The sequence below is a fragment of the Pelmatolapia mariae genome, linkage group LG8 (genome assembly GCF_036321145.2).
Source record: "Pelmatolapia mariae isolate MD_Pm_ZW linkage group LG8, Pm_UMD_F_2, whole genome shotgun sequence".
NCBI lineage: Eukaryota > Metazoa > Chordata > Actinopteri > Cichliformes > Cichlidae > Pelmatolapia > Pelmatolapia mariae.
Window position 1 is genome coordinate 27288158 of NC_086234.1, and position 15409 is coordinate 27303566.

At 38.8% G+C, this 15409-nt stretch overlaps 1 protein-coding gene across 6 annotated transcripts in view; it reads right to left on the reverse strand.

Moving 5' to 3' along the window:
- The window catches only part of LOC134632864 (protein shisa-6), a 75314-nt gene that overhangs the window by 16372 nt on the left and 43533 nt on the right, over positions 1-15409 (reverse strand). For 3 of the 6 annotated variants that reach the window (XM_063481709.1, XM_063481711.1, XM_063481708.1), the window contains exon 5: positions 9309-9347. The exons of the other annotated variants lie outside the window; for them this stretch is intronic. In XM_063481709.1, coding sequence (XP_063337779.1) covers positions 9309-9347 — 39 coding nt within the window. The remainder of the gene's footprint in view (positions 1-9308; positions 9348-15409) is intronic. 6 annotated transcript variants of the gene reach the window in all.

Genomic DNA, 15409 nt, shown 5'->3' on the forward strand with positions numbered 1-15409 from the left:
TTGAGGACAATTGTGGAGAGGTCATCACCAACCATGCATGCAGTTCACGTGTTGTTGCGCATGAAATGTGTAGTTTCAGTACACACTACCCAGCAAGTTTTTAAAAAGTGACAAACTTCAAGAAAAATGGACCGTGCTGATAGGGGAACTCATCATATTATGTGTCTCTGTCTGTAAAAATTTGAAAGCAACAGAACCCAGAAACAGAGCAACACTTTGTGAAGTTTTGTCTCAATCTGGTGATTTCCATTCAAAGTCTGGTCTGAGGGGTCCACAGAGAGAGCCAAAGCTGAATGACGGGCTGAGAAGCAGGAGAAGACTAGCTCATTAAGAGCCTGGAGAGCAACGTTCACTGATCCCAAAGTAATCAGGGGACCAATTAACCACATTGAAGACAGAGTCCCAGCACAGTTAGCACCCCCAAACTCTCAGGGCCATGAGTCTGCTTATCAGCTCGGAACACCCAAATGTACCATCATCCTCCTGGGCTCCTGGAGCTGACATGGCAAAAAAAGAAAAAGAAAAAAACTCTCTTGGTACTACTTTAAAGCACCCCAGGAAACCTATTTTTCAGTGGTTAAGTAAGCTTAGTGTGGAGGGTGAGATCTCCTGAATGTTCCGCCATCCTTTACTTATTGCCTTCATCTGCTTTAATTGGCATATTAAAATAGATTCAAAGCCAGTGCTGCTGTCTAATCATACAGTGGGCTGATTATTTGTGATTGACGTGCTCTCCAGATTGTTAGGTTAAACAGGGTCCCTATCTAAATTGCTAAATGGCCGATTTGCTGTCAGTATGTTGATGACGGAGCTGTGTGTTTGTCAGATGGTGTCAGTCAGATTTAATGGTTAAATCAAGCATATACACCCATAGCTGTGATCAATGGGCTGCAGAGACTAATCTTAAACACCTTTTTTGGATACAGTCACCCTCAAGTCCGCAAGAACATTACTCACATTAAATTTCCCTTTACTGACACGGTAAGTGATCTCTGGAGAATACCTCCTTGGCAAGTTTGCATAATAGCATCCAGATGGCGTGCAAGTGACTCAGTATTCTGACATTTGGCGTGGCATTTTGTTTCACATCACACTTCCAAGCATCACATCCACATACATAAGGGAGGTAAGAGAAGGCATGCTGAGAAACTCAGAAAATACCTTGAACCCCTTGGCAAGGTTAAATAAGCATTTGTAGTCACATACTCTGAGTTATCATAGAAACTATCAGAACATTCATTTCTAAGGATTTGCATTCTGTCCAACTACTGAAAAGCCAGCCACTGAATATCCAGTGAATAGGGATATGTGTATTTGGCCACAATCTCTAGTGAAGCAAATGACAGAGAAGAGAGTGGTGAGTGACGAGAGACTGAAAGGGGAGAAAAATAACAAACATATGACCAAGGTCACCAACCTCTAGACACCAGCTGCCTAATGTTAGGCTCCAGCACCATGCACATACAAAATCATTTTGAGCCACATACAAGCATCATGTACTGTACACAAACATAACAGAGTCACAGTGATATATAAATAAATTAGCAAAGGTTGACTTTTCTATTCCAGATCAGTATTCCCTGGGGATTCACTTTAGAAAGGACAGTTTCACATTTAATAATTAATAAAATACGTTCAGCACAAATACAGTGTGCCCTTCGTGTAGCTAGGGTGAAAGTGAGGCTGAAGACGTACAGTAGCTGAATAGCGGAAGCTCCAACTTTCATGAAAGAGGCTGGATTTCATTTTCAGTCAAAGCTGTAGTTAACCCCAACCCCATATCTGGGTAAGGAAAAACAAATGTTAATAAATGGTGTGAACACAAACATATTTGAGGCTTCAGGCATGCCCCTCGTCCAGTTTAAATGAGATGTCGCATTGTTTGTGCTCAAGAGTTGAGAAACGCTAAACTTTTCAAGTCGCTTACAGTTCTCATATAATCACACTGTGTTTATTGAAATGGTTGAGCGCTGCTGCAGGCTAATGAAATCAAATAATGCTTGAGTAGCTTATTGTTCAAAGTGATTTTTTTCTATGCTAACAGCTAATCAAAAGTTGTGTTAGCTTGCCATGTAATTTGCTATGACGAACATACCCAAACATACCCATTTAGCCTGTTTTTGAAGATTCTCACCCGCCCTCTGCTCCAGCTGTGTCCCTGTGTATTTCTAATCCTGTCTTCCTATTTTTCACATCATCCGTTCACCCTCATGTGTCTACCAGTTTTCCTATCTTACATTATTTTTTTGTTTTCCTCGCATCTTTGCTGGATTCGTTTTCTCCTCAGCTAGATTTGTACAGCATGTTTTGATTTATCCTTTTTTTTTTAGTTTGGCAAATAGATTTCTTTGTCATCCTGAGATTTTGTCCAACATTTGGATCCATTTCTCACCATATGTATGTTCAGAAATCAAATCCAGATAAATTACAGTTAATACCCAGTGAAATTTTCATTAATCCTACAAGACTTTAACCATAGCTTATGATCTATGCCACGATTCCAAAGTTTTCCAAACCTTAACTCTAATGGAGTTCTGAATTGAGGAATCATTTTGCTCATCCAGTATTCTAGTCTGCCAGTAAGGGCTGTGCATACTGCCTGTCTAATTAGCATGAAACTTGAGCTGTTGCCCTTACAAGAATGCATTATTTAAAATCTGCTGAGGAATGGGAGATTTCATAGTAACACATCAGATGCTCTTCACCACCATTAACCAAATGAAGGAAGAGACTGTATTTTCAAAAAAAAAAAAGCTTGCTATCACTCCACTGGTGAACGTGCATCAATCAGCCACAACATTAACACCTGTCTAAGATTGCACAGGTTCCACTCACTGCATCAAAACATCTCCTATCCACTAAGTCCTGGACAGTACTCTTAGTTAGGGTGGGGACTCAGGGGAATAGGTTTGTTCTGGGGCAAACAGCAAATCCTTAGATGGAATGTAACGCTGGAACTTTTAAGGCATGGTGAACTTTTTTCAGGTAATTTCTAAAGTAATTTTGCTTTGTGGTTGGTTGGCAGTAATGTTTAGATGTGTAGTCCTTGGGAAAGTAGTACACAATGTACAAAAATACTTTGTTCCTAGCAGAATGTTGAATTGTAATAAGATCAGTGTTGGGGAGTAACCTAATAAGCATGACAATATATTAGGTAATCCAAAGTATTCAGAATATGTTACTCACATTAAGTAAATTAACGGAATACTTTACAAACTACATTTTGGGGCATGTATTCTGTGATCTGTACTGGAATACATTTTAAAAGTAACCTTTCCAACACTGAATGAGATAATCACTGCTGTTTAATTCACCTGTTCGTAGTTTTAATGCTGTAGGTTTGAGAAACTGAGAACTCATCTGCAGCTTTTTGGTGGTGCAATACCTTACAGAAAGCTGGCTTATACAAACGTGTACCATCAAAAGACAACTTTAGCTTGTATAAGACAGATAAGATATTTACTTTTTTTGTTGTGTTCTTCTTACAAAACAAAACATATCCCTTTAGATTGTTTGCATGATTTTTAAGTGTATTTGCTAGTTTGGTATCTTTGGAAAAAACAAAGCATGAGCTGATTATCATAGAAATCCTGGTGGTCAAAGACAGACTTCAAAACACTGATGTTAAAGCTGCTCATGCACAGCTTAATGGAACCCCAAAGGCCTAGTATTTCTGAACAACAAGGAGGAGGAGGGAGGAAAGCAAGCACAGTGAGACAGAAATACAGTGAGCAAAGGATAAAGTGAGACACAAAGTAGATAAGAGAAGGAAAAAGTATGAAAAAGGAGGACGTGCTGGGATGAAAAGTAAATGGCCCAGTGACCACAAGGCATCCCTCCACCTCTTCCCTCTGACTCCAAAGCACCCACCCTAGTTCTATTAGAAAGCCATCTTCAGCTTTCTGCTCCACTCTCCTCACGACACCCCTCTTTAAAACCAACAGCCTTGCCATCCCATTAGCCTTAGCTAGAGCAGCTACCAGCATTATAAAAGGCCCAGAGGAGATGGAGGTGGTGACGGTGGGGTTACACTGTGCATGCGTGTATCTATGCACCAGAATCTGTGCAGAAAGAGTGTGACAGATATGCAGTATATGTCCCATTGGCTCAGCTGACAGCCCAGTGGCACCAACATGTCCCTTCCCTCCCTCGCACAGCAAAGAAGGTAGACGAAAGGGAAGCCACCATGGGCTTGACATTTATCAACTGACAAAGACTGTTCACATTTAATCGCTAAATGTTAACTGCCATAATAGCCCTACTTCACTCAGTAAGTAAGGGACAAAGCTTTAGGCCCCACCTCCTCTCTGATTTCACTGGAAGAGCAGGAGGCTTAACTCTGACCCAATTGCAATCCTAGTGATAATGCTTATAAGTTATATTTATAGCACTTTTACCCCATCTAATTTTAGCCCTCAGTGCTCATTCTTAACTGAGTGGCTCTTATCTGTCAAACACAATTTTAAGCGACAAAAGGCTTAGACTAAATATTTGACTTTAAGGCCATAACAAAAACAATGAGAACAGAAATTTGAGCAGATAGGAAAAAGACTTTGTACAGCATTCCTTTGCAGTATCAGCAAAACACATTTAACTATAGCATCACATTGACATCATGTTAATTAATATGACGGGATTTCCTTTGGAGAAAATTATGACCATCCTAAATGTAGCTGTTTTAATTCTCGTGCCTCACAACAGCGTGGTGTTATGTACTGGCAGAAAGAGCGGCGATGATGAACAGTATATGCAAAGCCAGTGGTAACAAGACTGAAAATAATGAGCTAACGGCATACAGGTTGATAATTCAGCACCGAAGTTTGCCATTAACAAATCCAACAGCTCTCACACAACCAAGGTTTTCTAAAACCTTGTTGCTGTCTTTTTCAGCTACTTGAGACAAAACTCTAGAATTCATATCATAGATATATTTGATATGCTATGGCCTTGCAAAGATATGACAAACATATTCACACACAGTTCTGTAATTTCTCAGTCAAACTTCACTATTTTAGATCATTATATGAATTTTAATCTTAGACTATGAAAACCTGAGTTAATACAAAATACAGTTTTTAAATGATGATTTCATTTATCAAGGGAAAACAACCATCCAGACCTAAGTATTTTCTAATTGTACCATCATGTAATTCAACACCATTTCATAAGAAGAACATCATGCCAATAGTCAAACATTGTGGTGGTATTGTGAGGGTCTGGGGCTGCTTCATTGCTTCAGGACCTCGACAACTTGCTGTAATTTAGGGAACCATGAATTCTGCTTTCTACCGGAAAATTCTGAAGGAGAAAGTCGGCCGAGCGCACTTGGGTTATGCAGCAGAACAATGATTTGACAAACACCAGCAAATCCACCTCTGAATGGCTCCCTCTTTATTTGACTGTTCACTATGCCACTGTGTTCACCAGCTAGCAGGTGTGGAATATATTGTTAACTTTGTACATATAGCTACTTTCTGATGACTTTAGACTATGAAAGAATCTTATTCCACAAGTAGGAAAGCAGTAGCCATACAGCCTATATTAGTCAATCATAAACAACACAGGACACCAATTATATATCCTTCTTAGGGTGTGAGACAAATGATTTTTACATTTAGGTGGGAAACTGGATTCCCGGAATCTCTAAAATCTGTTGTTGTTTTTTTCAATGGCCTGAAATACCAAAGAAAGGATTTGCCACACATTAGTAAAAGGAGAACAGAGGGAGAAGCAGGTAATGACTAAAATAAAATGTAGCTCTACACAGCTAGTAAAAACGATTGAATTACAGGTCAGTTTCACAAACAAATTCTAAACAAAACCATGTAGTAACACACTATCTTTTTCTCATCCATATGCTGTACTTGTCACTGGCTATAAAAATCAGATGAAAGGTTTGGATCGTATTTTAATATATTTTATTGATTTTTCACAGCAGCGAGTTCGATTACATACATTAATGCAAATTTTAAAAATTACAGTAACTGGAGTGGTTTCATGTCTGTATACTTTAAGTATTACAGACACAGTGTATTGCTACATGGCCAAGGTTGCTGACTGATCTCTACCTCATGTCCGTTAATGAGTGAAAACTAATTAAGATGTGTTTTGAATTGTTGGAAGCTAATAGCTGCACAGAAATACTCAGATTTCATTATGCATTCATAGATAAATACATTAACAAAGAGGGTTGCTACTATGTTCTTCCAAGTGCAGTAAAATCCAAATACAACACAGTCTGTGTCTATCCACAGCGCCAGTAAGTATCGCTCTTTATCTCATAACTCACAATCACCCCCAAGACACCAAAGGCCAAGCAGTTACTTGACAATTCACTGCCTCTACTGCTTGACAAATGTGCCATGATAGTCTCAGCAGGGAAGGGGAAGGGCAAGAGGTTGAGATGGACTTCATACCCAGTTCATTTTGAAATGTGATAGACAGTGAACCCACTGTGGACTGTGACCCCAAGTGTTAAAAGGCAATAAGGCATCCGTTTTATTGAAGTGGTGTGTCATGATGTTCCTACAAAGCTTGCATGGTTACACTCGGTTCTCTCGCCACAAAGCCACAGTGGCTCCCTGGGTTTAAAGATAATCTTTCTTGAAAATCAAACAGTGTAACAATATGCCGTTTTCATCGCTTGGCGCACTGTAGGAATAATACCTCAGCAGAAAAAAATCAGTTTCTTCTGCTTCACAGTTGATCGACATACCAACCGACTCCTTTTGCAGGCTGTTGAAAAGCAGACTTCCTTTGGGAGGAGGCGGAGGGCGAAGAAGAGGTAGAGGAGGAAGAGGAGGGTCCGTATATCGTAAGCAAGAATAAGGACAGATTTATCTGATGTCTTCTTAAAATTAAAAAAGTAACATCATCAAAACTGCCTTTATCCATGCCTTCATAGACCAGCCCTCCTCTCCACTGAGACGGACAGAATCGAAGAGCACGTACACCATAGAGGTTAGGACATTCAATTCAGTAAAGAGGACAACACATAGAAAGTGAAACATTTCAAAACATACAGTCCAAAGGGCAGGAATTAGAACACAGGCATGAAACAAGACCAGTTGGGTTTTAATGCACAGCACAATTTAAAAAAAAAAGTCATATAATGTGGGCCAGCTTCAACAAACATCAGGAGGTACAGAATATTCTTGTTTACAAAAAGTCTGTCCTAGTTTGGTTAGCTTTTTAAAAAAAATATTTTTAAATAAGTAGGCTGAAACTTTTTTTAGTGCAAATCTCCTCTTTACAGTGTTTTCTTATAGGCAAGCCCACATTACCACACCAGTGATCTAAACAGAACTAGATAGGGGCGTTACGGTACATATATATAGCCTGTTACAGGGCATTGGGTTCAGTTTGCCTTTAAATTAGTGTAAGACTAATTAAGTCTATATTTTAGTGCAAAGGAAACTTGTTATCTAAAGTTAGATGGTCCCATCTGCAGAGCTTTAACAGATCACCACTTTTGTCCAACAACATACTAATGTATGTATTAGCCCCTGGTGGAAGAGGCACCACCTGGCTATCATTCAAAATGACAAAAACTGGACACAGACTAGTGCACCACATTCACTGAGTCTACCAAATACGTGGAACTAAAGCTTGGATGAAGTAAGGTTTCTGGAAACAAGTGGAGCTAGGGTAAAAAAAACCCCACACCTCCCCTTTTCAGTTCTTAGGTTTTACATATCAGGACAACCTAAAACATTATCTGGTCCTACTCATTAATCTGATTAGGTTTATTAGCTTGTTTCCAAACAATCTGTCCATGAATCCAAAGTTATGTAATGGAGTGATGATGAAATAGATATCCAGGGAAAATGCATCCCAAAATAAAATTGACCAGTTTGCAGAGGAATTACAAAAACTTACATCCTGGATCTATAAACTTCAGTAAGCACGTTAAAGTTCAGGACAATACAATTAGAAAAAAACTGAACAAGTATGACATGTTTTGGAAAGGTTGCCAGTAATTAGCCACTTCTCTTTAAAAGAAACATCATTGCATGACTTAGGTTTGAGAAATTGTATCTGACCTGAATTCTGGAACAATGTCCTTTGGATAGATGAATGAGACACTTGGCCCTAATGCACAGTGCCACAATTTTTGAAAACCAAACCAAACAATTGAGCACAAATACCTCATACCAACTATCTAACACGGTGGCGGACCTTGGGATACAGACTCAGTATTGTGTACCAAATTATTCTAGAGTTAAATGTCTCACAGGTAACATAAGGTAATGAAACAGGACAATGATCCCAAGCATACCAGCAAATCTATTAAAAAATATGGCAAAAAAAATAATAATCAAGGCACTGCAATGGCCCAGTCAGTCCAGATCTCAGCCTATTTGAAATGCTGTGGCATGACCTTGACATGAGAGCTGTGTATAAACAAATCTCAATGAAGAGACTGACAAAGCCATAAAGGAAATGATTAATTTAAGTTATTCCTAATAAAAATGATTCTACAAGCTACTGAATCATTGGGCGCACTTAGTTTTTCCCTTCTACATTTTGCTTTTATATTTCTTAAATAATGACTTGATATATTTTTTTGTTCATCTCTCATTTTTTGTGATGTCCTGATATGTAAAACCTTGGAATTGAAAAAAAAAAGAGGTATATTTTTCTTTTAACCATGACTTGACAATTCTAATGTGCAATTAACTATTTTAGGTTTTTAGAGACCAGTTAGCGGCTGCATGACAACCAAAATGTCTTGGAGGCAACCTTACAGACATGACTGGAGGCATACTTCTAGGAAAAACCACCAGTGATCACAGCTGATTCAAAAGTGCCAGTTATTTGGTTGTTTCATATTATAGCTTTGGACAAAACCAGGTTGGCCCTCATAAATCTGTTTTTTCTGCTGCTTCAGGCTTGGAAAAATATTCTTTGCAGAAGGGTGACATAGCTTGTTTGTCTTTATTATGCACAACTTCAACTTGTTTTAACATTGCATAGACTTTTAACCATACTAATTATTTTTGTGTACCGTTACACCCCTAAAAATAGCACACAAATGAACCAGACTACACATGTGCACTTGTCACATAGACAGAAAAGCTAAATGTCAAGAGAAAGGTTATATACTGAGTATACAAATAGAGATCAACGGGAAGGCACTTCACTACAATTAACACTCCAGGTATAAGCTGCCTCCAAACACGCAGGAAGTTGATATTATCTTATATTATCTGTATAAATCTTTAACAGGTTCATAAAGCAAATGTATAAATCATAAAATAAGTGGCTAGAGGCAGCTTTAACCTTTAACAAAGAATAGCCATCCCTACCATGGTGACTCTGGGAGCGGACCGGCCAATGTTTTTCTCCTAGAAAACAGAACCAAGTGATTAGATTCTGCCACTTGGATGGTTATAGAACATGATCACACTGAATAACTGGCAGTTATTGTTTTTGCATGTGGTTAAATTTACAATAGTCTTGTTCAGAGGTGAAAACAACCATTTTGCTGTTATTCTACATGCCAAAATTCAGCCTTACTGAAGCGTAGTAGCTTCATTCATGACAAACATGTCTTTTATAGTGGTTACAGGCAAAATGTTACCAAAAGTGAGGACATTTTTTGTGCACCGATATTGTTTATTAAAGGTTAATATTTTTCTTCCCATCTGCTAGTGTCTGATTCTACCTGACACCATGACACAAAGCATCAAGTCACCTCTCTCTCCACTCAAAAATTCAGACACACATTGCATTCCTCTTAATGTAGGGGAGAGACAGAGAGGATTTCAAGATGAAGAGAGAATTGGGGTAAAAGGGGAGACAAAGAGGCTAATGAGTAGAAAGGAAGAGATGTAAAAGTCACTGTTGTTCCGCACACCCTAACACCGCAGGGCTCCAGCCATGCAGCACTTTGATCCATCATCATCGATTTAACATCAGCTTCTCATCGTGGCTGCCTCCCACACAACAACATGCAGCTACAAGGATATTTTCTCCAGCTCTGTGTCTACATGGTATGCATGCCAGTTCTGACCTTAAAGCCAACGACTCTATAATACATTCATGACAAAAGGTGGGGGTGTTATTTTACTGTGGATATACTGATGAGCATGAATTGTAGATTTAAGTGTAGTTATACATATACATTAAGTGGTTTATGTGAAATCCCCTGTGAGAGAAATCTGCAAACACTACACCTCAGTAATGAAATGCTAAAGTACACATACCCAACAGAGTGAAGACACATGGACACACTAGTGTGCTCACTGTAGTGTATAGTCTACTGGGTCTTTCCTGTCTCCCTTTTATATTGTAAAGAACCACCCATAGCAGAGAAATCAGATCATTTTATCTGACGCTTTATATAGTAAAACTACTTAAAATATGGTTCAGAACTAAGCTAGTAATAGGTATTTTAACTGTGGACACACTATTGCTCCAAAAACATGCTCCTGTAACAATATAGTGAGAGCAACAAAGCTCATGGTTACCAGCAGCTGCCAAAATGCGATCTGGCTACACCATTAAATATGTTATATTCAATTTAATGGTGGGAGTGAAAGAAAATAAAAGCATAATGTATGCCAAAGCTTTCCTTTTTTTATTTCAATTTTCAAAGTGAAGAACTGCATGCAGTTGCAGGCGGTGGACCCAAACCACTGTGTGTTTGCTCAGCTACGAATAAACAGACGGACAGACAGCGATTTAGTGTGTCATTTTAATAGTTAATTAATTATTTGTTACTATCATAGTAGTAGTAAATTCATATATTGATTGTATCATTTTATTGATTTTGAGCTGATTCTATATCTAAACAAAGTGCTTTAACTTTTTTGACTTATTAAGCTGAAATAGAAACAACATACAGCAGCTTGCAATTGCCTGCAGCTGAAAAAATAATGAGCTCATATCTTGCAAAAAATACGAGGAAAAAACGAACTAATTAGAGCAAACATCTGTCATAAATGTTTGGTGGAGAGGTAGGGCAATACACTAACAAATATTAAGATGGGTTGTATTGAAACAAAAGCTGAGTCATGTATCTTTTTCATTTGAATCTTTTGACATATATATTTGAATGTGCTCATTATCATATCAGTAGCTGAGCTGCTGTAGAGTGTTACTGATGAGTAGTTCATGATAACCTCTTCATCAGATTAGCTATGGTCACTTTGACCTCACGAGGTTATGACCTTACAGGAGCAGTAAAGACGACTGAAATCAAACCCTTGCTGTACCCTCTCAAGCAGTATGGGTGAAGATTCTTACAAGATGACCTTGAGTTTTATTCCCATCAATAAATAATAAATGACTTGATAAATCTATAAGACATGTGATGCAAGGCTGACGTATTGATGGTTACAGAGTGTTTCCCCCAGAGAACACGCTCAATGCACCTGATTGATGCCCTATGCTTGGTGAGGGGGATAATGAGGAGGATGTGGATGTATTCCTGCAGCATGGGAGCGTTGAGGACCTGCAGTGAAATCTATGCTCAGTTTAAAGCCTAGTGAAATTTGTAGCTTCCATAAACCTTCAGCTTTAGTAGCCACAGAATATATTTTCTTTTCTTTATTGGAGGTAATGCAGGCAATTCATCTTTTTGTGACCCTGCTGTAAGAGCTGCAAAAGACCAGCCCTATTTGTGGTTTCTCATGCCAGCCTGAGGGTTGATGCACATTTTTTAGAAGCAAATTGTGACAAGAAACCTTGATACCTGAGCATTAGTTACTGTTCTCCTGAGTCAGCATTATGCAGTGTATTTTATGATGCGTGAGGTGTTTTAGTCAACAGAAACTCATATTGTTGAAGACTGCTTCAAGAAGATTCAGCATTTCCCTTCAGCGTTGCACAAGCAAACAACTGTCTCATTTCACAGTGTTGCCATGTAAAGCAGTCAGTTATTTTGCATTTTCTTAAAATACCGAGAGACCAGATAAATTAAAGGTTTCAAACTGTCAGTTAAGAAATTAGATAAATCAAAAGCTGGGTTACAAATATAAAAGCTCAACAGTATACGACATTAGATGTGCTCCTTACATGGAATAAGATGGCTACACATACATACATTTATTCAGCAGCAGTGATGCTGGCTGTGGAAGCTGTAGAGAGAAGTGGGTGCACAGAGGAGACCTCCTTTCCTAGGAAAATCTCCTTGCCAGCACGCCCACCATCAGAAGTGAACAATGTTTGCTCAAATTTTCAGCCCAAGGTTGTTCTACAGGGCCGCTGCTGCATTTCCAGCCACCTATGCCCCTGTAGGCCCTGACATATCAGCAGGACTACCTGAAATCAATGATGTGGAGTCAGCCTGCTCAAATGTCAGCCCCAAACGTGGCATGTGTTCATAATAAACCCAGACCCAAGGTGAGAGAAAAAGTATGAGCCAATGAAATGGGCAAAACTTGGCCCCCTGATATTTACTGAGAAGTTCATAATTTTCAAATCTGTTTTCATCCAGCAATCAATGCTGTAAACATCACTGATAGTAATGAGCATAAACGAGCAACATGATGGGAATACTGACTTCAGGGGCTGCTGCCATACTGTGATGCATGTTGCAATAAAACTAAATGTTTTTTTATGACTACAAATTCCTCGCGTACTCTTGTATTTCATATTGACGCAAAACGTAGCATATGTTGGCCTAAAATCACATTAGCCATGTTTGCTGATAGTGGAGATGCAGCCTGGGAGCTGAACACACAGTCAAACAAAACGATTATTAATTCATCACAACAAATGGATCATTGTAATGAGCTAACTCGAAACCTTCAGCGTAACATGCAGAGCAGCTGTTGGGATGCCTCACTGGTTTACTGAGATGGAAGGAGCCTCCAATCACGTCAAGATCATTTAAAGCAAGCTACATATTTCCATAGTTCAGTCATAGGACTTGTCTTTAAAATGAATTACTCAATACAGCAGAAGAATACAGTTAGAATTTGGGGCATATGATCCCCTGTAAATAGAAATTCGTGTATGGTCACATGATTAGCGGTCATGTGACTGCAAACTCTGCAATGCAGCATGGTCCACATACAGCTTAGTATTTATTTTGGTTAAAAATCAAGTGTGTCTATCTTTGGTCTGTAAATAAAATGGTTTAATTTCAAAAATGTGCATTTTGTTTCTTCCCCACTTCCCCTGTTGTTGATTTCTTTCAATCAGCACCTCACTGAGTGATGGCGCGCTCAGTTTGTTGCTTCGCTAATCTCAGCACATTAGCATGTTAACAAATCAAATTCCCTGAAGGAGTGAATCTCTGTACCTGTGGCAAAACACTGGGTGTAATATTATGTAGCGTACTGAATGTGTGATTTGTTTCACACCCCCAGACCCACACCCGATATACATCCACACACACACACTGCCGCTCCCCTGCTGGATTGCTATCAGTCCCTGAGAAAGCTGCTTACATAACTACACTTCCAGCATCATCCCACGTCAGCCTCCATATCAGATGATAGCATCTTAAATGGCTATTTGACAATGTTGCATCTCAGTAGCAGTTTATGAAGACATGGCCACATATGAGTGTTTGTGTAAGGACGAGGGCGTGTAAGTGGTATAAAATAAGATGGTGTGTAATGAAAAGAAATAAACAGGGAGATTACTGAGATTGTTACACGGAGAAGGCTGAAGCCATTCGGCCAACTACAGTCTCAATTCATTTGTATAGCAGCAGCTCATGCAGTTATTTAAGCCGTATTCATAGAGACTTGAAAATAACAATGTTAAATATTCATGCTTAACTGGTTCAGGGGTTGGGATTGTAAAGCATGAAAGCTGATCGTGACATGATTAACAAAAGCAGAGTACAAAGTTGTCAAGAGTTTACCCGTCTTCATGCAGGGGAAGAAAAAAAATCTTCATTAACTCTTCATCTCATACAGCTATCCCTCAAGCTCAGAAAGAGTGGGGTGAGCAAGCAAGGGAAAGATTAAGAGAGGGAGAGTGAGAGTAGAGATTCGATAAAGAAGAGGAGAGTCTTATTTCAGTGCTTCACACAGTGCTGGATGATCAAAGTAGAAAATGCTGTTTTAATTCCAAGAATCATATCTCATCTCCTGTCCACAAGCTCATTTTGGAGAACTATGCTGTAGGACAGAGGGCAAGAGTAGTAGCAGAAACACAGGAGGCATCCAGCCAGATTACTACAGTATACTTTTTAGCACTGCTATATAACTAAAATTGCTTGACCTGTGACGGATGGTTTAAATAGTACTGTATTTCCCAGTAATGCAACCCATCATTGTCTTTCTATAAATTCTTCACCTACTTGATTCACATGAGACATTTTCTGTGTTTAACATTGATGGATAGATATTTTTTAAAGAATGGCATTGAAGGTATTTAATGAACTGACAATCAGCATAGAAACTAAGCATATAAGCAGCAATCTGTCTTCAGATATCCTCCAACTTGGACCAAAACTCATTAACGTTGCCGTAGTCTTGGCTGGCTTAAACTAAATGGCCTACTTGCATGCACACCTCCAGTCCACTCCTATCTAAATACACAATTTAAATTCAATTCCGTTTTTATCAGGCCACATCACAACAACAATCACCTCAAGGCATTCATATTGTAAGGTAAAGACCCTACAATACAACAATGTCTAATCTTAACCTTAAAATCATGAAAAACCACATCCACTAAAAATGGATGAATAAAGAAGTTTTTTAGCTTCTGGGCTTGCTTCCACATCATGATTCTACTGCTCATTAATGTCATTACTTCATTGCTTTATCCTAAAATACATTTGAGTTTATGTTTAATCATAATTAGTGCGTGACTCAAGAACATAATGTTTTCAAAATAGCTGTCAAACAATACAGACGTGTTAAAACCAATTCTGGGTTTGAGAAGTGAACTCAGTGTGGAAATACCTTCTTTTTAATGATCAGCTTGACAGAACTCTTCTGGTTGCAATACGATTTCCTTCTGCATAGAAATTATGGGCTTGTTTCAAGTCATAATGAATACATACCTATTTATATATGATTTGATAAAAGCTGTCTTATGAGTGAAAACACTGTTCTTCCATTGCTGGAAAAAAGCAGTAAGAACTGGTATACAAATATATCTACGTTTACAATGGCTAATGCCAAAAGTCTCTGAGTATACAAGTAGAACTGAGTGAAATGGATTAGTTTAGGTAGTATCTAATGCCCTCTTTTAACTGGTGCTCCAGCTTTAGCAGCTGATGCTTTCTTTACATCAAAATAAAATACAATTAGAATAAAATTCAATCTGCTAAAGTAAAGATGAATTGCCAGAAGATGACACCTGATGTCAGGCTCCACAGCAGTCACGTGTACTGAAGTGCGACCACCGTGAAAAACCCTTCCCACTTCTAGCAGCACTTGAATTTCTAGACAGCGAGCAGACACCTGCACACACTGTGCACCCTGTCCATACATTA